Source organism: Triturus cristatus, chromosome 2_2, assembly GCF_964204655.1.
Source record: "Triturus cristatus chromosome 2_2, aTriCri1.1, whole genome shotgun sequence".
Classification (NCBI taxonomy): Eukaryota; Metazoa; Chordata; class Amphibia; order Caudata; family Salamandridae; genus Triturus; species Triturus cristatus.
This window is the reverse complement of record NC_140582.1, coordinates 970,909,209-970,932,504: the sequence shown is the minus strand read 5'-3', so window position 1 is coordinate 970,932,504 and position 23,296 is coordinate 970,909,209. Positions and strand designations below refer to the sequence as shown.

The following is a 23,296-nucleotide window of genomic DNA, read 5'->3' as shown; positions in this document are numbered from 1 at the left end:
TTGTTTCCTATATGATTTTAAAGATCAGCCTCAAAAACAAGTGTTCTATTCCCATCTTCGATTTTATTTGACAAGAAGGCCTCAAGCTCATGCAAAATCCTAATTCTATTCCAGCTGTTCTACCGAGGCTGGATAAGAAATACAAAGTCCCTGCAAATTCACCTGCTTGTCTAATTTCGCAACCAAAGCCTGATTCCATTATTACTCAGGCAGCACAGCGTCGATCCAGAAACCCATCATCTCAATTATCTGCACCGCCAGACCGAGAGGGTAGACGCCTTGGTGGTATTGGCAAGAAGTTTTCCACTATGGCGGCAACTACAGTTCGTGCGGCCAATTCTTTAGCTATCTTGGGCCGTTACGACCGCCAAATGTGGTCTGACATATCATCACATGTAGATCTAATATCAGAGGAGTCTAAAGCAGAGGCATTCAAAATTCTTCAAGGAGGAGAAAGAATTTCCTCGGAAATTGATTGTGCTATTGATGTGTCTTCCACTGGTTTCCGTCTTTTGGCTGGTGCAGCAGTCCTCAGGTGACAGGGCTGGCTAAAGGCCACGTCCTTCCGTCAAGAGGTACAGACAAAAATATTGGACATGACTTACGACGGTGAATCATTGGTTGGCCAACATATCGACGATGCCCTTCAAGCAATAAAAAAGGACACCGACACTGCCCGTGCTCTCGGAACGCTACAGTTTAAAAAGCAGCCTTTTCGAGGCGCAAGAGGACGTGGCTCCTCTTCTTCCTTTCGAGGAAGCTCCAATCAATATAGACAAGGACAACAACGTTACTCCTCCCAGAATCAGCAATCGTATAGACCACCGCATTCTTCGTCCTACAGACAATACAGAGGAAAGGATTCCTCCAAAAAACAATGACTTTCACCATTCACCGTCCCAGAGTCCTTCCGCTTTTTCAAGAGTTGGAGGTCGAATCTCCCACTTCTACTCCAAATGGTCACTAATTACTACCGATCAATGGGTTCTGGATATTGTGCGCAGGGTACACGCATTGGAATTTGTAAAGATTCCTCCCAATTCTCCACCAAAATGTCCCCCTCCTGCTCACCTAAAGGAACTTTTAAATCAACTCCATTTTATTAAGAAAGGGCGCGATCGAAGTGGTGCCAAAACTACAGAAGGGCAAAGGATTTTATTCAAGGTTCTTCCTCATACAGAAAGTCGGGCGAATGGCGCCCCATCCTGGACTTACGTGCCCTGAACAAATACATCAAAAAACAAACTTTTCGCATGTTGTCCCTTTAGGAGGTACTTCCTTTTCTATCTCAAGGAGAGTATATGACAACTTTGTGTCTTCATGATGCTTATTTTCATCTTCCCATTCTGCAGCGGCACAGAACATTTCTCAGATTCAGAGTGACCGTAAAAGACTTTCAATTCAAAGTTCTTCCATTCGGCCTTCGTTCCGCTCCCCGAGTGTTTTCAAAAGTCCTTGCACCGGTGGTAGCTTACCTTCACCTACAAAGAGTGCAAATCTTTCCATACTTAGACGACTGCCTGCTGAAGGCAAGGTCATTCGAACAGGCATCCAAACAAACTCTTTTCTGCAGGTCCCTCTTCCAATCTCCGGGCCTCACATTCAACATGGACAAGTCTAAATTTCTCCCAGCTCAAAACAGACTGTTCTTGGGAGCCATTCTAGACACCAAGCAAGCAAAAGCTTTTGTGTCGCACAAAAGACGTCTACGACTTCGCAATCTAGCAGCTTCCATCCGTCTAAAAGAGTCAGTTTCTGTCTGACAGTTGAAATCTTTACTAGGAATGTTGTCCTCCTGCATTCCTCTAGTCCCTCACTGCCGCCTAAAAATTAGACCTATTCAGGAGGAATTGGACAGACAATGGGCTCAAGTCTCGGGATCCTTCAGCGATTATAGTCCAAGTCACATCTTGAATGAAAAGTGCTCTTTTGTGGTGGACTCTCAAAGAAAATATCTCTTCAGGTCGTCCATTCCTGGTGGACACTCCAAATTTCACTCTCACGACAGACGCATCTCTCGCGGGTTGGGGCGCACTTGCAAGGCCTAACTGTAAAAGGAAAGTGGAACATTCAACAAAAGTTATGGCACATCAATCTGCTGGAGTTACTGGCCATATTTCTGGTTCTGAGAGCTTTTCGCAGCATCATACGAGGAGCCTCGGTGTTGATCTACAAACAAGGAGGCACAAGGTCCATCTTGCTGTCCCTTCAGGCTCAACAAATTTGGGATAGGGCGATTCAACATTACATCGTCCTCACAGCAGTGCATGTTCCGGGAGCATCGAACAAACTTGCGGATTCCCTGAGCAGGTCATCCACGACCAATCACGAGTGGGAATTACATCAACCCACTCTGGATCACATTTTTCGATTATGGGGTTCCCCGCATCTGGATCTGTTGGCAACACACCTGAACCGCAAATGCCTGTTCTACGCAAGTTGGCTTCCCCAACCAAAGTCATGCGGGAATGCCTTTTTGATGAACTGGTCGAAATATATGCCTACGCTTTTCCACCGATACCTCTAGTCCCAAAGTTCTGCGAAAAATGAGGAAGGAACCCTGTCACATTATTCTAATAGCCCCCCCGGTGGCCTCGACAAATCTGGTTCACGGAACTGCTGCTCCTGTCACAGTGCGACCCGATCATTTTTCGCCCTCTTCCAAATCTTCTGACCATGGAACACGGCCAAATTTGTCATCCCGATCCAGCATCTCTACGTTTAGCAGCTTTGAACCTGAGCACTATGAACTTGTGAATTTGGACATTCCTTTAGACTGTAGAGAGGTCTTGGCTAAGTCTAGAGCAGCTTCAACTGTGAAAACATATAAACTCAAATGGAAAAGTTTCTGTTTATGGTGCAATGAAGCTCCAGTACATCCAATTCATTCCAAGCCAGAACAACTCTTGCCTTTCTTTTTACACCTGGCAAAATCAGGCCTCTCGTACTCTACCCTTGAAGTTTTTCTAGCAGCAATCTCACGGTTTCGTCAAGATGGCTCCAACTCGCTTTACTCGTCAAGAGTAACTCAACAATTTTTCAGGGGTCTTTTTTGAATGTTTCCTCCAATTCGTCGACCACCTCCACCTTGGCATTTGAACATTGTGTTAGCACAGCTCATGAAACCCCCGTTTAAGCCAATCCATAAAGTCGATCTCAAATGCGTTACTTGGAAGACTTCTCTACTCCTGGCTAAACCGCCTTTTCTTCAATTAACCAAAGACTCTGTCTTGCTCTGCACCAATCCGACCTTTATCCCCAAGGTGCCATTGGATTTCCACCTCCATGAACCAGTTGTTTTTAAAACTTTTTTCCCTACTCCTCAAACTCCTGCAGAGAAGACACTTCATTCTTTAGAAGTCAAGAGATGTCTGAAATTTTACCTTCAATAAACTGCTACTATTCATAAAAATGACCAACTTTTTGTGGCCTACGGACGGATGTGAAAGGGACATCAGGTCACCAAACAAACAATTGCACGCTGGATATCTACTGCAATTGCCTTTTGCCATCAATAAGCTGGAAAACCACTTACGGCAACTGTTCGAGCACATTCTACCAGAAAGGTTTCCTCTTCCACTGCGCTATTTGCTGGGGTGCCTCTTCAACACATCTGCAGAGCTGCAACATGGTCCAGCAGACACACCTTTACAAGACACTACTGTCTGGATGTTGCTGACAACACTGACACAGCTGTGGGACAAGCAGTCAAGCAGTCCTTCGTAATCTTTTTAAATAAGGTGAGCCTGTGATGCTTCCCTTCTGTATACCAGGTACTTTTGTTGTGTTATATAGTCTTTTCAAACAGGGTATTGTGGTTACATTGATTCTTATGTACCTTGTATTGTTCTGATATCACTGCTCACTACTCTTATTCAAGCATGTGAATCTATGAAAGACACCCCAATACTGGAGAAGAACAAAAGTTACTTACCTGTAAACTGTGGATTGTAGCGTGTCGTTAAACACCTCACACAGGAATTTGGAAACTGGTTCCGGAACCAAATGGAGTGTTGCGGGAGTAGATGGGCACGATGGAACACCCGATTTTAAGCCCAGCAGAAGTTCCATTGTTTGCTGAATCATGATCTGTGGAAAGGAAGAGAAAAGATTCTTCCTAGAATCTTGAGTGGAGTCCCCAAAGACCGGTCCTCCCCTCCAGAGGGGATGAGATATCGAACAATCTTAAGGACCTTATCTTGAAAATAGACTGAAACCTCATCACCGAATTCTTGAGAGGAGTTCAGCAGATGTAGGCTCGGAGGCTCAGCCGACTTAATCTTTTCTGTTAAAGCATGATTTGGCCTGAAAGCTAGCTTGTTTATATTTCCAAAGAAGAGTTTTCTGCTTTCCTTTTTCACAGAGGCAAGGGTTAGACTGCCATTTCTGCTCTTGTCTGCGACATTCCTGCCTAAGGGACATGAGCTCTGCCGAAAACCAAAGGCTGAGGGTTTGATTCTTTTGATAATAGTTTTCATGTGGAGCGACAATATCTAAGGCTGCATTAATCCGCTCACAGAAAAACTCTGTTGTAGAGCTATTTCTAGCATCAAACACCGTTGCTAGAGCGGTCTCCCAGTTTCCAGCTGTGATTTTCTTTACACACCTGTAGCATATATGCCTAGGAGAGGAACCCTTTTCTCCCATTCTAGGGCATGGCAAAAATACTTTGAACCCAATCAGCCACTGATCAACCTAGAAAAGGGGCTGAACTGCCTCAAGACTAAGTTCTTATGGTTAGTGAAAATGCCATCCAGGGTACGACCCACCGTATCGGTCGGAGATTGAACCAGTTGCTCCTAACCCAGGTTTGTCATGAGATCAGAAATCGAGCTGAATCATTATCCTGACTGTTGTCGAAATAAAAGTTAAAGTCCCCTAGGATGGTATTCTGAGCGATCGTAACAAATGGTTGCAAGATTTTATGCCATGTCTCCGCGAACTTAAATCGTGGACCAGGTGGGCGTTATATCAAAAGGCCTGCAAAAGTGTAATTCTCAGATACCTTAATCCCCTAAGAGGCTGCCTCCAGTGAGATGCCTTAGCCTTTCTCCATAGGACCAAGGCTACAACTCAAGCTCTCACGTGCCACTAGTGTCAGGCCGCCTCCCCTACAACCTAATGGTCACATCTAAGTAGAGTGTAGCCAGGAGGGACAGCGTCTACTAGGTCAGGCCACAGGCGTCCCTAGCCCATGTCTCAGTGATGAAAAGGCAGTCCAGGTTGATTGTTTGAATGCGCCTCCTTTTGGTTTCCTGTCTGCTATAGCGCCTAGACACCCTTTGGTATAAGTGCACTCCTAGTGATATGCTATCCTATCTTGGTGCTTTAATATATATATATATATATATATATATATATATATATATATATATATATATATATATATATATATATATATATATATATATATACATTCACTGAAAAAACCATAGGTTTCACACACGTTATAGTTGGGAATTAGCATTTAAAAAACCTTGCAAATTCACTGAAAAAACCATAGGTTTCACACATGTTATAATTAGCGGAAATTTTACTGATAAAAAACCAATGAAATTCCCCCATTATAGTTAGTGCAGGCAACTATAACTCACGCGACCGCAATCCTCTGCTGATGCTAATACTGTATTTAGACACTTATTTGCCCATGTCTTCTTCCATAAATTTTTAGCTATACATATATTACAAATATTTTTTTTCCATAAAGACACATATGTCATCAGCAGAAGATTGCGGTCGCGTGAGTTATAGTTGCCTGCACTAACTATAACGGGGGAATTTCATTGGTTTTTTATCAGTAAAATTTCCGCTAATTATAACATGTGTGAAACCTATGGTTTTTTCAGTGAATTTGCAAGGTTTTTTAAATGCTAATTCCTAACTATAACGTGTGTGAAACCTATGGTTTTTTCAGTGAATTTGTACGGTTTTTTAAATGCTAAGTTACTTTACGCCATTCGTGGCGTGCGCGCCCACTTAACGCAGTTTGTTCCGTGCGCGCACGATGCGCTGCGCGCACAGTGAGCACGCGGTGCGCTTCGCGCACCGCGCGCCCACTTTACGCAGTTAGTGCCGTGCACGCACGGTGGGCACGCGGTGCGCTATGCGCACCACGTGCCCACGTTACGCTAGATGGGCCATGTACGCATGATGCACTTCGCGGCGTGCGTGCCCATTCGTGGCGTGCACGCCCACTTAACGCAGTTCGTTCCGTGCATGCACGGCGAAATTATCGAAAAAATTAAAATTCCGTTTTTGGCCTTGGGGGATCTTTGGGGACTCCCCCAACATGGCTAGGTGCTTAGAAGCTGTCTAAACAGCCCCTTTACATGTTTTTGTCCTTTGTTTTTTAATCCCCACTCAGAGTGCGAGAGAGAAAATGGCGGGCGCCGCTTCCTGGTTTCGACCGATTCGAATGTTTACTAAGATCTAACAGCCAATCAGAATCGCGCTCGCGCACGTCACCGTACGCGTACGGTAAGCGCACCGTAAGCGCACCGTAAGCTGGCTCAGATATATATATTGATTTAAAGGCTATTTTCTCAGAATCTACTGAACAGATTTACACCAAACCTACAAAAGGCACTTCCTTGACCTGTAGACTACGTCCCTGCCAAATTTCAAGGAACTCTGTTCAGCCGTTCGGGCTGTAGCTGTGTCTAAAGGTCCTATGGAAAAATGCATGGGAAAAACGCGTTTTGGGACCCCCCTTTTATCTCAGCCCCCGCTTGACGAATCCCCCCGAGACTTTCAGGGTAGGAGCGGAGCGCAGCGCCCCACCTATTTTGAAAATTTCGCGGGGATTCGTCGACCGGCGCCAAAGTTATTCAAAATAGAATGTTGCGGTTTTCCTATGGAAACAGGGTCCTAACTATAACTACCTACTGGCGACTGCCAGTAGGTAATATATATATATATATATATATATATATATATATATATATATATATATATATATATATATATATATATATTGCAGAAAAGGGTGCTTTGCCGTTTCAGTTAATCAGTATTTCAGCCTGTAAATTTAAAATGTGTCCCTAACCCAACATAAGTTCGCAAAGCAAAATAAAACTGCCTGCAGACTATTTCACCTTTTGAAAAGGATTATCTTTTAGGCATAAACTGCATGTTAATACTGCACCTGGTAGCAGTCTATATGTATTGGACTGTTTGTATGATAACATTTTAGAAAGGTTTAAAGGTAATAGTTTGTTTTGATTTGGTTCATGCTTGTTGGATTTGGGTAGAAGCTGTGGGTTGAAAAGAAAATAACCGGCATTTCCTTCATACATGTTCCGGAGTTAAATATCTAAACATTTTAAAAATGTTTATGTGCATCAGTATGGGTAATTTGATGGCAATTAATGTTTGAGAAAATGTAATTCTATCATAAAACCGAAATGGACGTCATTTGTAGGTTTCAGTCCTTTAGAACTGTGTTTTGGCAAACAGACCTATTGTAGCCAATATAGGCTTTGTGTCTGCCACTTACTCATTAGTCAATGTTTTTCTTAACTCTCTGTTATCTTCTCTACGTCTGTCTTTCCTCATTTTCTTGACTCACTGAAGAAACCATTCAATCTCGCCAATTTAATGGAATGAGTGGTCTTCCAATGCTAATGTCAACCTTGTAGTGCAGTACATGACGAACTATTTTCACTCCCTATCTCTTCCTGGTCCCTTTGCTATTTTTCAAATGTATGTTAGATTCCCCCCACCTCCAATCCTTGCACTGTCACTAGTGCTCGCTACGGTTTTGGCAGGCTGCCATCTTTAAATGGATTTTAATTCATTCCTGGATCGCTGCCCATGTGTGCTCATTGGAGGTCTTTGAATATGTTATTTTATTTATTTTTATTTTTTACATGAGAAACATTCCCAAATTATTGCTGAGAGGTCACTCCCATGTGGTGGCCATTTTTGATACATTTCCTTTTCTTCTGTTTATGAAAAGTCATTCCATGATGGCCCCACATATGCTTAAGCAGCAGCCATCTGTATCAAAAGCTGTCACTGGCAAGACTTATTGACTTTGCTAATACTTAGTGCATTTATTGTTTAATGGGTTCTTCAGCCGTGTTCTTATTTGGATGCTTCAGATTGGCCTACTGAAATGTCATATATTCATTAAACATTTTCTCGGTTGGTGTAACTATAGCACAGGCTAGCCAGTTGTCATAGAATTTTCATCCTGCGTTGGTGTGTATGTCTAAGTTATGTTATGTCCGTGATAACATGGTGTCTGTTGTGTACACCAATGGAGCATGCTTCCGGTAACTTATTAGTTCGAGCCTAGGCAGCTCATGCGCTGTCTTCTCGAGACGTGCTGTATTCACTCTGTGGGCTTATAAGCCCGCCCATTGCCTTTATATTCGTTCTTTCAATTGTTCCAAAATGCTTGCTTGTTATTAGTTAATCCTTCCTTCCTCTTTGTCCTTCCTTTTTGTTTGGTTTCCTCCCCCAGAGCACCGCCCTATTACTGTTAACATTACGCTTCTGCATTTGTGTTCATTTGGGGGGGGGACTATTTTCTTTGATTCCTGCTCGTGTCACTGTTTGCCTTTCTTCGGTGGTACAGCTTCGGCACCCGTCCCTCACTTAATCACCCTGTTGAAATACAGAGTTGAAATGTAGACACTTCGGACTGTTTTTGAAATCGCATCTTTAGTTTTCTCTCACTTCAAAGTGCTAAGATTTCCCCCAAGCCCCTCTTGCATCGCTGCTTGTTGCTTTACGAGCCTCTGTCACTGGACCTTCAGCAGCCCAACCTTGCAGCACAGTTGATGGCAAGGCTTGTGCAACTCCTGTCTCATTTTCGCTGACGCTTGTTTATATAATGTGATCTCGAGCAACCCAAAGGTGTTAGAGTGCTCTACATGAGCGCTAGTTCTATTACACAATGTCCAATACATTTTGGGGGGCATTTTTAAAGAGTGTGAACTCCACTAACTCAGTTATTTAAGCGCTTTACAAGGCCAGGTTAATTGTTTTGTTTTGAGGAGCGCAGAGATTGTGATGCCTACACCGCCCCGTTTATTCATCATTTCCCCTCTTCCTGACAAATGGGATCACCATTTGTCCCAGCCACCTCCCATGTCGCTGCATGCCTGCCCCTTTGCCGCTTCCGGTCTTCCTCCTCCTCTCTGAGCTCTAATTTCGGAGCACATTCACAGCAGCTCCCCAGGGACTGAGCTATTTATTATATAATGTGACCTCTGGCGACCTGAAGGTGTGAAAGCGCGTTACATGAATGCTCGTTACATTAGACCATGTCAGATTAGTTTTTAGGGGCATTTTTTGTATAGCAAGAACTTGACTGACACAAAGCCATTGGACCGCTTTACAAAAGCACCAGTTACATTGCATAATGTCAACTTAATTTTTTAGTTTTTAGGTGCACAGATTAAATGATGCGGACGCTGTCCCTGTTGATCAATTATTTCTCCTCAACCTGACAAATAGGAAGCATTTTGTTGTTGGTGCTATGTCCATTGCTCCTAAGCCCAGGTGGCTGGGACAGAGGGCAGGGCCGGGGCTTGCTGATCAACTGATTGTGCGAGCAGTGTTTGGAAAGGTAAACTCTGGAGAAGGGTGCTTGGTGAATAAAAGCTTGGGCACGAGAGATGTGACTTCTCTGTCATTGGAAAGTACTTCACAGCTTTTTTTCATGGGCTGTTCAATACTCTAGTGATGCAGTCGCATACAGAATGTTATAGTGCTGTTGATTTGCATCGAGGCACTTGTCTTTCTGTCTGTGCGTTAAAAAGCCATGAAATGTGTTCATAAATGTTCTTGAGGCAAGCATGTATTGCTGAATCACAGTGCGTAGTAATTGTATAGCTCTTCAGTCCCTGGCAGCACAGCTCCCAGGCTAATGTGCTGCATGGCTCAAGACTTATAAGGTCTCAAAGGCGAGACCTATTGGATATGTCAATGCTTATTTTTTGAAGTGGTGGGTAGACACCATTGTTTTGTTGTCAAATACAAAAGTTTACTGCATTTTGACATAGATATTTATTTTGTTTCATTACAGGATCGAAATAGAATGTACGACAGTTTGAACATGCACTCGTTGGAGAACTCTCTAATTGATATCATGAGGGCAGAGCATGATCCGCTGAAAGGTAAGTTCATTTGCGCTACTGTTGTGTTTTGAATGTTCTGACCTCGAGGTGTTGTAGAAGCCAGTCACGCAACAATTACTCATTGGCACCATTTAATGGATTTCGACTGATATACCCAGGTTAGACATCCAGTGCAACAGCTATCCAACTGCTGGATGTGATTGCAGTCTGTCCTTACCGCTTCATTGTCTTCTATGCATTAGGAGTGGAATATATTGGCTGCAGATTGTGGTCATAACGAGAAAACCCAGCGTTCTGTACTGGCATCTGCATGTAAATTAAATTGATTCTGCTGGAGTGTAATCAAGGGTTGGGTGTAATTCAGTTGTCAAAGCTTTTTTGCCTGTAATGGAGCGGAAAAAACAATTTTTCAACTGCACTTTTTCTGCATTTATAGGCTTATCAAGAGGAGATTATCTAAAATTGTTAAGTACAAATATAATTCAGCTGTCAAAGGGTATGCCTCCCTCGGATCGACCCATCAGAGACTTTACAAGTTAAATACAACTATTTTTAATAAAGTGAGTTTTGTGATATTCCAACAGAAGTGTGAAATGCTAAATGGCAATGTCTTGCTTTCTTCCCAGCCTCAGTTGAGGTGCACTGGATAGCCTCCAAGGGCGAATCTTTATTCAAAGGCCCTTCGTGTACTTTCTTTGTTTGGGATATTCAATTAAAGATTCCTCTTTGTCTGGGCCAACTATGCACCTGGGCCTTTCTGTGTCTTTAGAGGAGTCGGTGCCTATACATCCAGTGCATACTTGCAAAGGGTGCACAACTTCAGTTATCATCCTGCTTCATTTACCAACATTTGTTTAAGTGTTAAAATCTTATTTCAATCAGCCCATCAGTAAAATGTGGCTGAAATGCAGAAATTGGTGCACAGGCAGGGGTGGAAAAACATAAACCTCACATGACAACATTTATTTTCCTGAAAATAGGCAAGCGTAATTGGGAGGCTACAAACATTTCTGCCTCAACATAAGATCACATTTTTGCTCATACAACTTTAGGTATTGATCCATAGTCTGCTCACAAATATTTTGTCAAAAGGATAATTGAAATCTAGCTTATCTGAAACTTAAAATAACTATCAAAGAACAACTCTTATGTGCCTCCATTGTACTAACACTTGGAAAAAATGGCTTGTCTCCATGATAACTTGTATATTACTCTTAGTACACTCATGTGGGTCTGTTTGGACATTGGTTCTAAACCATGAGTTGAAACATCATTATCTCCTTTCCTAGAAGTATGATCCATAGGACATAAACGTATGCAGGGGAATGGCTTCATCTATATGGGGGTAAGGCTCTCAAAGCTTTCTTTTTGTCCACTTAAGCAGGGATTTAGTACATCCGTACAGCATTTCTAATGAATACTGTTTAGGTACAATCGTTGTTTTAACACTGCAGTGCTGAGAGATTGTGTGCAGACCTGTGCATCCTGCCCTGAACCTTAGTCTTGTTGATCCAATATAGCATTTAAGTGCTAGACATGAGGGGCCTCCAGCCTTTATCAAAAGTGAATCTACTATTCTAACTGTGCCAGATACATGACTCTTGTGTGACTAGAATGGAGAACTTAAAACTTAGAACAGTGATACTTCAGGCCCATTTTGTACATTTCACCAGGTCTAATCCTCAAAGGTGCAGAACCTCGATATCAGTAGGCCTAGGCAAAATTTGAGTTGTGCCTGGGTAATTTTACGAATTTCATGTTTCGTGAAATTCCTCAAATTATGCCACTTGGTGTAATTACACTTAAATCGCCACCAAATTGTAGCACGCTAACAACCAAAATGCGCCTAACTATTCACATCACTTGTGTTTTTGTGTTATTTTTTTTGTTGTTTTTTTGTGTGCAGTGCTTCCTTGTGTCAAAATTGGAAGATTCATTTCACCCTAGAATATAGCGCTGAATGCCAGTTTTCCATTTCAGGACATTTTTCATAATGTGCTCTATGAATTGGTGGAGGTAGCAGCTTTCATTGCCGACATTCAGCGGGGCATTTGTACAAAGCGACAGCTGTTTACATGACTAAAGGTGCAAACTGTGGACACCAACAGCCCTGTGAGTCAGGCCTGTGTAAAAGCTTATTCTCTTCCAGGGGATCATCATCAAAGTCATAAGCATTAGAATATTCCCGCCCATGAACACTATATTACATGTGATATATATATATATATATATATATATATATATATATATATATATATACTTACTACTGGCGATCGCCAGTAGATAGTTATAGTTTGGACCGAGTTCCCATAGGAAATCTGAAAATTCTATTTTGAATAACTTTGGCGCCGGTTGACTTATCTTTGTGAAAGTCCCGGGGTGATTCGTCAAGCGGGGGCTGAGAAAGAAGGGGGGGTCCCAAAACGCATTTTCCCATAGGACCTTTAGTCGAAGGTACAGCCCGAACGGCTGAACAGAATTACTTGAAATTTGGCAAAGAGGTAGTCCTCAGGTCAGGCATGTGCCTTTTGCATATATGGTGTCAATCTGTTCAGTAGTTCCTGAGAAAATTGCAGTTAAAAGTACAGATGTCAGTCAACATTCCAATCGGTCGAAATCAGGAAGTGTTGGATGCCATTTTGTGTGTGACAGTGAAAAAGAAAGGTGGAGAACGTGAAAAGGGGGCAGGGTAGAGAGTCCCTGACCCCCTCGGCCTTCTCAGGGGGTCCCTAAAGGACCTCGTAAATAAAAAAAAAAAAAACATTTCGTTTAATAAAAAAAATTGCCAGTGCGCGCTCCGTGAAAAACCCTTACAAAAAAAAAACATTTTAAACTGTTTATAAGTTTTTATAGAAGATATTAACTATGCTGTTCAACTTTATCCAAATTCAAAAAAAAGAGCTGAGCCATTCCATATGACAGGATACAGTCAATCTATAACTATATACATAGGTAGTTTATTGTAAAATAAATATATAAGAATACATACATAAATTAGCATTTTAAAAACCTTACAAATTCACTAAAAAAAACACAGGTTTCACACACGTTATAGTTAGTAATTAGCATTTAAAAAACCTTGCAAATTCATTGAAAAACCATAGGTTTCACACACGTTATAGTTAGCTGGACATTTCACTCGTACACAACCATTGAAGTTCCCCTGTTATAGTTAGTTCAGCTAACTATAACTCGCGCGACCGCAATCCACTGCTGATGACGTCACATATTACATCACTCATGACATGGTCAGTGACATCACTCATGACATCACTAATGTCATCAGTGATGACATCTTTGATGACATCATCCAGTGAATGTGTCTTTCTGAAAAATAAATATTTTTTTATATATGTATATCTAAAGGTTAATGGAAGAATAAATGGGTAAATAAGTGTCTAAATGGATGTTTTTTTTGTAAAATTAATTGTATAACTGACTTATTAACAGTATCTTAGTGAATACAAGTATTAGTGAGTAATGTTTAAATATTTAAATATCTGGATCAGTGTCTCACTTTGTGTATAAGTGGCTGCATGGGTTGGTGAGTAGCTACATGAGTGTGTGTATATGGGTTAATAGTTCGTTTTTAGAGTATCCGTATGAGTGTCTGTATGGTTCAGTGGGGGATGTTACTTAGCGTATAGATGCATGAATGAGTGACTCACTGTTTGTATGCGTTTTGAAGACAGTATGTGAGCAGAACAGTATGGGTGGATGAGTGTGTGTGTATGGGTGAGTAAGAGAGTGAATGACTGTCTCAATAGTGTCTTTATGAGTAAGTCCATATGTTTTAAACTAGTATATGTGAGTATTGATGTATACAAGTGAGGATATATGGGAGTGAGAGATTGGAAGAGTTCCTGTATAAATAAGTATGTGTTTCTAGAAGTGATTGTTTAAGAGAGTAAGTTTGTGTACGTTTCTGTAGAAGTAAATGTAGTGGTGTTTGTGTATAGCTGTATATGCAAGTAAATGTATGTTTATTTGTATGTGTGTGAGTAACTCTATGTATGAGTGTAGGTGTGTAACAGGATGTATAGGTGTATGAGTACATATGATGACTGAGTACATGTATGAGTGACTATATAGAAGTGTTGATGAATGAGTGGATGCGTATGTAGATTTTGGAATTACTGAATAGGTTGTTCTAACTGGTATTGGTATCTCTATAGTTTTCAAAACTTTAGTTTGTATTTTTCAATGTGTGTATCAAAGTTTATATTGGGATAAGAGGAGGTCTGCCACTCTTACACAAGGATGATGTAATCAGTGATGTCATCAGTGATGTCACTGACCATGTCATGAGTGATGTAATATGTGACGTCATCAGCAGGATCGTTTGGGTGGGCTGCTGTACTGACTTCTCCATGTTGACATGAAGGCCGAGATCGTGTAACTGTTGTAGACAGATCTGGAAGTCGTGCCTCACCTGCCGCGGGGATGGACCTTTCAGCAGCCAGTCGTCTAAGTATGGATAGATGAAGAGACCTTGTCTGTGCAGAAAAGCCGTCACCACTGCCATGCATTTGGTGAAGACTCGCGGGGCCGACTTGAGCCCAAAGGGCAGGACTTTGTATTGATAAGGTTTGTGGCCGACCACAAACCGTAGGTACTTGCGATGACGTTTTGCAATGGAAATGTGGAAGTACGCATCTTGGAGGTCCACCGAAGACATCCAATCCCCTACTTGCAGATGTGGACATATTTGATGAAGGGCCAACATGCAAAACTTCTCCTTGACTATGACCTTGTTCAGAAGTCGTAGGTCCAGGATCGGTCGAAATTTGTGCTCCTGATCTTTTTTGGGGACAGGAAAGTAACTGGAGTACACTCCTTTTCCTATTTGAGAAGGTGGAACCTCTTCTATAGCCTGCTTTTGAAGAAGAGCCCTCACCTCCTTTCGAAGCAGCTTTAACTGGTGAGGACGAGACTTTTTCGGTGGTATGTCCTTTGGAAGCGCACGGAAACACAGCGCATATCCATTGCGCAGTATATTCAGCACCCAGCGATCTTTTGTGATGCTGTCCCACTCTGCCAGATGTTGTGAAGCACTTCCTCCCACTGGAGTGGGCAACGGCGGCAGAGGAAGCCACTGCTCATGACTTCCCTCCTGCTCTCGCCGTGGTAGAGGACTGCTGTTGGTGATCCCCTCTACCTCTGTTGGACTTTCCTCCCCGAAACTGTCAATTCCCTGGGTCTTATTCTGGGACCACTGAGGGGTTTGAACCCTCTGTTGAGGCCCCTTGTGCGTTGGTTGGGTCTGTAGCGGCGTCTGAATTCCTTCTTTTTCTCCAACCCAACCGCCTTGAGGGTGTCCAACTCGGTCTTCATCCTACTCATCTCTTCATCTGCGTGCGTGCCGAAGAGAGAAGAGCCAGAGAATGGAAGGTTCAAGATTCTCTGCTGCGCATCTGGCTTTAGTCCTGTCAGTCTTGACCAGGACGATCTCCTGGCGCATACTCCATGCGCGTAAGAGTGCGCTGATACCACCGCTCCATCTGCCGCTGTGCTAATCGTTTGATTTGCCACCAAAGATCCCTCAGCGACTATCTCCTCAAAATCCTTTTAGTCCTCCTTTGGGAGTTTGGATTTGAACCGCTCCAAAGAGTCCCAGAGAGCTTTGTCATAACGGCCTAGCAACGCAGCCGCGCTGGAGACCTTAAGGGATGCAGCCGCAGACGTGCAGGCTTTGCGACCCCACGAGTCCTGAGATCTGCTCTCTTTATCTGGTGGAACAGAAGAAGAAGCCGATACAGCAGGAGTCTTTCTTGCTGCCGCTACGATGACCGAGTCTGCAGGAGGGTCCATCTTAACGAAGACCGGATCACAGGTAGCCGGCTTATATTTCTTTAGGATGCGAGCCGGCACCGCCTTGATGGTTGCTGGAGTTAAGAAGGTATCCATGACGGGGTCAAGGATCCCGGGAACCAATGGAAGTAACGGTCGAAATGCAGTCTTCTGATGAAGAGTCTCAAATTACAGTCGTCGTGACTTGCGGGACAGACATCTCAAAGTTGAGTTTCTGAGCACCCCTCTGCAGAACCTCATGGTATGTGTTGATGTCGTCTATGGGTGAAACCCTGGAGACCGGGCTGTCCGATGGTGTGGGGGAGTAATCCCTCTTTGAGGACCGGGTGGAGGAAGTCGATGAAGTAGATGGTGTTCTTCTACTTCCTCGATGATCACGGGGTCTTTCTTGTGATCTGACTGCACGTTCTTCTCACCTGGGGGAACGCGATCTAGGGCGCTGTCTCTCAGGTGACTTCTGGTGTGCATGCCTGGGAGGACTCACTCTGTCCACTTCGTTTACCAATCTTTGAAGAAGAGATCTATGCACCAGACTGGTATACTCTTGCATCCTCCTTGTCACCCCCTGAGTCCTGCCAGTGACGTATGGGCAGCAGCCATCTTGGCGACAATTGAACTGCAGAAGGGGTCTTGTGTTGTCTTGAAGGAGACCTGCGGGCATGGCTAGCAGCTTCTCTATGTGAGCGACCTTGCGGAGTAGCTGACCTTGGAGAAGCCCCCTTGGATGAGTGAGAGGACGAATAGCGTGAAGCTGAATCCGTCACTAGGACCACTGATCCATCCCCAGACCGCACCGAGGCCTGTCTCGACGTTGAGCGTGCTCTCGACGTTGAACCTGCACGCATTCCAGAAGTCGATCTTGGCTCCTGCCTTCCCGCTTGTTGGGCATCCAGTCTGCTCGAAGTCTAACGCCTTCTCGACGGCGACCGGTGCCGATGAGAAGCAGGCAAAGAATACTGCCTCGACGTCGAACGGCAATGTGAAGCAGACGACGAAGGGACTCTCTCTCTCGACGCCGAACGTCGTCTAGACAACGGCGGTCTGCACGACAATGGCTGAGGGGTATTTTTCGCCCTCGAATCCGAACGTCGTCAGGACGACGACGGAGACCTCATCCTCGATGCCGATCGTCGCCTGGTTAACGACGGCGGAGGAGTCTTTGCTCTCGACGTCGATCACTGATGGAACTGCGATGACAGAAGTGAGCCTGCCCTAGACGGCGGAGGGGTGACACTCCACGATGCCGATCGTCGCCGAGTTGACGATGGAGGGTCTCTGCTCCTCGACGCTGATCGTCGCCGGGTTGACGACGGCGGAGGATCTCGAGACGTCGACAACGTACCTTTTCTCGACGGCGAGCCCGCTGTCGAAGGTCTTTTCTTAGAAATATGACCCACCTGAAGATCTTTTTTCAGCACCGAGCCCGACGCTGAAGTAGGACGCGAGGACTTGCTTCTAGAAGGCGTTCTAGACCTCTTGGAGCCCTTCCTTACCGGAGCCCTTCCTTACCGGAGATCTTCCTCTAGATGATTTATCTGCCAGGCCATACAGGCAAATTCTTTCCCTGTCCTTCAAAGTTCTTCTGGACAGGTTCTGGCAGTGAGGGCAGGTCTTAGGATCATGAGCCTCCGGTAGACAAAGAATACAGACCCTATGAGAATCCGTCTTGGCCTTCTTTTTACCACAAGAAGGGCAAGGGTCAAAAAGAGATGGCATTTTAAGATATTAAAAAATGCCCAAACCTGTCAGAAAAGACCGCTTCTTACTTCAAAAGGTGAAAGACGTCGAAGTAAGGAATAAAAGTTGTAAAAAGTGAAAAGATTTTCTGACAAAAATCAGAGTGGAGCTGTGTTGCCAGGATCCTTCCTGAAGGAGCCGGAAAGAACAACTGACCTAACTGTCACCCCTGAGGCATGATGGGAAGCTGGGGGTCAGATGTGCCTTAAAGGCACGGTGTCAGTTTATTGGCATGCAGCTACAGGTTAGCTTTTCAGTCTTTTTAGACTGGGTATTTGCAATGCAGCCTGGGAGCTTCCTATGCTTTCAGTGATTTTATGAAAAATTCTACTGTTTGCTGAGCATTAAAACAGTTTCTAAACAAATTTTGTTATTGTTTCTCCTGTTTCTAATGCAGGTTTCATGTATGGTAGAAATTCCTTGCGGCATGATTCAGCCCTGATGTTTATTAGATATATATATATATATATATATATATATATATATATATATATATATATATATATATACACACACACTGGCGGTCGCCAGCAGATAGTTATAGTTAGGACCGTGTTCCCATAGGAAATCTGAAAATTCTAATAAATTGAATAACTTTGGCGCCGGTTGACGAATCCTCGCGAAATTTTAAAAACTAATGGGGCGCTCCGCTCAGCTCCTACCCTGAAAGTCTCGGGGTGATTCGTCAAGCGGGGGCCGAGGAAAAAAGGGGGATCCCAAAACGCATTTTCCCCATGCATTTTTCCATAGGACCTTTAGTCAAAGGTACAGCCCGAACGGCTGAACAGAATTACTTGAAATTTGGCAGAGAAGTAGTCCTCAGGTCAGGGGAGTGCCTTTTGCATGTATGGAGTAAATCTGTTCAGTATTTCCTGAGAAAATTGCAGTTAAAGCACATAAATATCTATAGCCGCGCACCCTAACGTGCGCGAGCGTAATTCTGATTGGTGGTTACATGTCAGTCAACGTTCGAATCGGTCGAAATCAGGAAGTGTCGGCCGCCATTTTGTTTGTTGTGGGTGCGAGAGTGGAAAAAAAGAGGTGGCGAACGTGAAAAGGGGGCAGGGTAGAGAGTTCCTGACCCCCTAGCCTTTGTCAGGGGGTCCCTAAAGGACCCCGAAGGGTGAAAAAACATTTTATATATATATATATATTTTTTTTTTAAATCGCGGCGTGTGCGCACGGTGAAAAACCTTAAAAAAAAACAAAACAAAACATACATAACTTAGCATTTAAAAAACCGTACAAATTCACTTAAAATGAAATTCCCCCGTTATAGTTAGGTCAGATAACTATAACTCGCGCGACCGCCACTCTATCACAAGGATGATGTCATCAGTGATGCCACTGACCATGTCATGAGTGATGTAATATGTGACGTCATGAGCACTGGATTGCGGGTGCGCGAGTTATAGTTATCTGACCTAACCATAACGGGGGAATCTCATTGTGTTTTTACGAGTGAAATGTCCACCTAACTATAACATGTGTGAAACCTATGGTTTTTTAAGTGAATATATATATATATATATATATATATATATATATATATATATAACCAGGAATCGCCTCCTCCAACGCGCACCGTCAAAGCGCAGAGACGAACACGGACCCAAAGTAAGTGCTGAAAGTCTTTATTTTCGGACAAGAACTTTACACAGCCGCCATGACGCGTTTCGGCCTACAGGAGGCCTTGATCACATGACGCTGCTGTCAGAAGCCAGGCCTTTTAAAGTGCAAGTGCATATCAATTTCAATGACGTCATAACAATGGACATAGAAAACAGCTTGGGGATAACGTTGTAGGACAAGTTGACATGTAAAAATGCCTACATAAAAAAACATGTGTTTTCATGGTTTAGAATAATCCATATTATGCCTGTAAAATACACATAATTTCGGGATCAAGCAGTAATCTCAAACGCAAATTTCATATTTGAATGCATAATTATTCCCCTGCTGTTCATAATTAAGCGGGGCAACCTGCTAAAGTGTCTGGTATATATATATAATGTGTGGCACATATAATATAGGGTTTCCGGGGTCCCGCGCATGTGCGGGAATATTCTAATGCTTATGACTTTGAGGAGGATACCCCTGGAAAAGAACTAGGATTACAACTAATCCATCTGGTAGATTTCCCTCTCTGCCAACCAGCCCACCATCCCCCATAGCAACCTTGTCCGGCATGAACAGAACTTGTGGAAAAGTGTGTACAAGTATGATTTTTTTTTTTTTTTTTTTTTGCTAGAGCCTTTAGTGACTATGGATGTTGGGAAAGCATTGAAGGAGTCCAGCTTTCTAGCCACTTCCTGGAAGTTATCCTTGTACAGGGTAACATTATTACTCCTAAAATGTATCCCCAGATAAATGACCCCCAGAAGGATACCTCCTAAAAAGGTTAACTGTATTAGCCTATTCAGTATTGGGCATGATGGGTACCACCAAAGACTCACCTGTTTAATTTAGGATTTGGAATGATCTATGAAATGTTCACCTTGGAGCCTGTGTATGAGAATATGGCATATGTGTACAATGATGTGAACTCTCTGGCTGCCCAGAACGATGCACTTGTCCAAATGTGATTGTCAGGGAGATGCTACTGCTCTCAACAAAGAGCATAAGAAAGAGTGGACTCCCTTGCTGGTGGCGTACTTATTAGCTGAGCTGGTGTAGAATGTATAGCACCTGGATAATACGTATGTGCTCACGTAGGCCAGGACCAAACCTAAAGCACCTGGATTATATAGATCTACTCGCCCAGGTCAAAGTTCCAATCAGTGGGGGCCATATGATAAGTAGAGTGTCTTTACCATGTATAATAGTGTAGCAGCAAGAAAATGCAACTAATTAATTGTACAGATATTATTTTACTGAAAGCAGACTATGCAAGCTGAAGTGGATGGGCTGTCCCCGAATTTCAGTCGACAGACTGCTTTGTATCCATGTGTAGGATTACTGTATATGAAATGTACTTAAGAAGGATTTTGTCCTCTTAGTAATGATGTGACCCTGTATAAACCCCACAGATTTTCCTCACTGCCCACTTTTAGTAACGTGGTATAACAGTCACCTGCGAGGAATGATGAAATATGTTGCTGGCCATTCCTCCATCACGTTGGTAACCGTTAATCCTTGCAGCTATACAAGAATACAGGTCCCTCATTACAAGCTAAACTAGTAATAGTATTTGAAATTTCCTGTAGCATGACTGGTTCGTCTATGGCTATAAAAATCCCTAAGAGCAACCTTTCTATGGAAGGCAACCTTCAGCCTGCATTTCACCATCTTTACTGCACTAATACCATATCACACAGTTAGTTTTGCCTGTGACGTTCTCACTCAATGTGTACCCAAATTATTCCCATTCCTCTTGTCCTGGTTTACTAGATGCTGTTCTTTGTGCTACTAAAATATGCTTCTGTAGCAGTAGGTGGTGTTTTGATCCTCTTGTCAAATCTGTACATGCTCTTAACTTGAAGTGCAACAAGCTACTCGCCTTAAGACAATACATCCCTTGAAGACACATGTAGGTGCTTCAGATATACACTTTTGAATTGGATGTCATTAATGCAAAGTTCTGATTTTCTGGGAACCCCAGATCCTTGCAATGACATTCCAAGTGCAGGCATTTGCAGTGAGTTTGCAGCACATTTAACACTTTGTTGAGGGCTTGAGTACTGGGACCACTGGAATGGGCGAGACTGCAGTTTGTTGATCAAGGTAAAGTTTGCAGTCTAGACCTGCCCTTTTGTCTGATCTCGATTACTGCTTCAGGAAGGCTGATGAGCACCAGGTGCAGAAATCTCACATTTAATTGTGACCTTGATTTGTATTCTCCTCATTGGAGACGTCTTTACTGCCTGCTGTGAGCCATCACCTTGCAAAAAGACTGTCTGAAATTGAAATTTGAAAAAGCAACAAACTAGTTCTGAATAACTACAGTGGATTCACATCACCTATCTGGAAAATGTGTATAAAGGTGGGATCCAAACCACCCCACTTTGGTCAACCTCAAAATTCTTCATGACCAAGAAAGGCAGTGCTTCACAGAGTACTCCAATGACTGCTGTGTGACCAGGTTTTTGTCCGCTTCCCAGAGCTCAGAAGAGGTCTCCTCAATTATGCACTTGGTTTGACCTGCATTGCCCAAACCGCATCTGTAGAATGCATCTCACTCTGGGGTTTAAACTGTGAGCGGAACGAGACTGAGGAAGATGAAGCAAGTTTTCCATGTGAACATATTACTTTACATTACAGAGTCACCTTAAATTGGTGAAAGCGGATTGAACTTGTGTACCCATCTAAGCTTTAGGGTGTTCTGAATTGACTGCGCCTATGCCTAATCACTACCTTGTCCTAGCTACACACCAGGGTTTGTACACACTAGGATTCTCTGTTATCAGAGGGAGGGTACCGAAGTGTGTATCACCTCACGGAAGATTGAAAACTGGAATACAACCTGCTTCTGAATCCATTAATTGCTCTGTATTTAGTTTTGATGTGAGACCAGTACTTTCTTTTAGCCTAAAGATAAGCATTCTGCTAGAAAATATGATTGTTTCTGTTGCTTGGCTGTCAAGTATTATTAGCATTTGTCCTGAACTCTCCCCACCACTTCCTGAGAAATAGTCGATTGCTCCTGCTTGCTACTCATAGTCAATTGTGAAAAAGTTGTGCTTGACTAAGTTTGCAGAATCCTAGTGCGATGCGCCCAGAGCACCAGTGGCAAATCTCCTCAACCACCAAAGTTTGGGCCAGATAGTCTCTGTCTCCCCCACCCCTCAAACAAGGTCTGACAAAGACCATATGCACTGAGGAAAAATTATACAGCTGGATATAAATGGAGGAAAGGTATTCTGTACAAACATCTTCTGCTGTGAGCTACGTGAATAGCACCAAAGCAGGAGGCCCATAGAAGGTGCCTAGTAGGACCCATGGGCTTACCACTAGCTGGTGCAAGATCACTCTAAAGACAGAGTGCCAGTCATCATGTTAATTGCTGTACTTTAGAAATATTCAATGGACCCGTTGTTAAACTTCTATATTTTAATTGTTTTTTAATTTTCAGGTCGTTTGGGCTACCCTCATCCAGGGTCTGATAATCTTCTAATGCTTAATGGTAAGAGTTTGCTTATTGCTGTTTCTTGTATGCGTTTATTTTATTTTGCAAGTGCCTGTGACGCCTATCTTTGCATGTCATTTCTTCTAAACATTCCTGCAAGCAATTCATTGTCTTTGTTTTCCGTCTGGTGGGCAATAACTATTTCCTTTTTGGGGTGCAAGAGCTAAAAATGAGGAAGGATTTTCCCCGTGTAAAATATATTGCACCATGAGATGCAATACTAGGAATCTCTCCATTATTGACTCCCATTTATATAAGAAGGTGGGATTTAACCACTGTGGCACCAGTGATCACTGTTGCCAGCCCCTGACCTAGCCATGCCCAGTCCCTACCCTACCCTACCCTACCCTACCCTACCCTACCCTACCCTAGCCGTGCTGAGCTGTGCCAAGGCCGTACCCTAGCTGTGCTGACTCTTTGGGTTTGTACCTTTAAACCGAGGCACCATTGAGCCTTTGACAGTCTTCCTTTCTTTGTTCCCTTTCACCCGATCCATACATCTTTATGACTGGGAAATCTACTCCAGTAAATTCAC

At 43.3% G+C, this 23,296-nt stretch overlaps 2 protein-coding genes across 3 annotated transcripts in view; one reads left to right on the top strand and one right to left on the bottom strand.

Moving 5' to 3' along the window:
• The window catches only part of LOC146863019 (uncharacterized), a 471,045-nt gene that overhangs the window by 84,526 nt on the left and 363,223 nt on the right, over window positions 1-23,296 (bottom strand). The window lies entirely within an intron of this gene.
• Window positions 1-23,296, top strand: part of CPEB2 (cytoplasmic polyadenylation element binding protein 2) — a 226,879-nt gene that overhangs the window by 64,991 nt on the left and 138,592 nt on the right. For both annotated transcript variants that reach the window (XM_085642400.1, XM_085642399.1), the window contains exons 3-4: window positions 10,037-10,127; window positions 22,708-22,758. In XM_085642400.1, coding sequence (XP_085498526.1) covers window positions 10,037-10,127; window positions 22,708-22,758 — 142 coding nt within the window. The remainder of the gene's footprint in view (window positions 1-10,036; window positions 10,128-22,707; window positions 22,759-23,296) is intronic.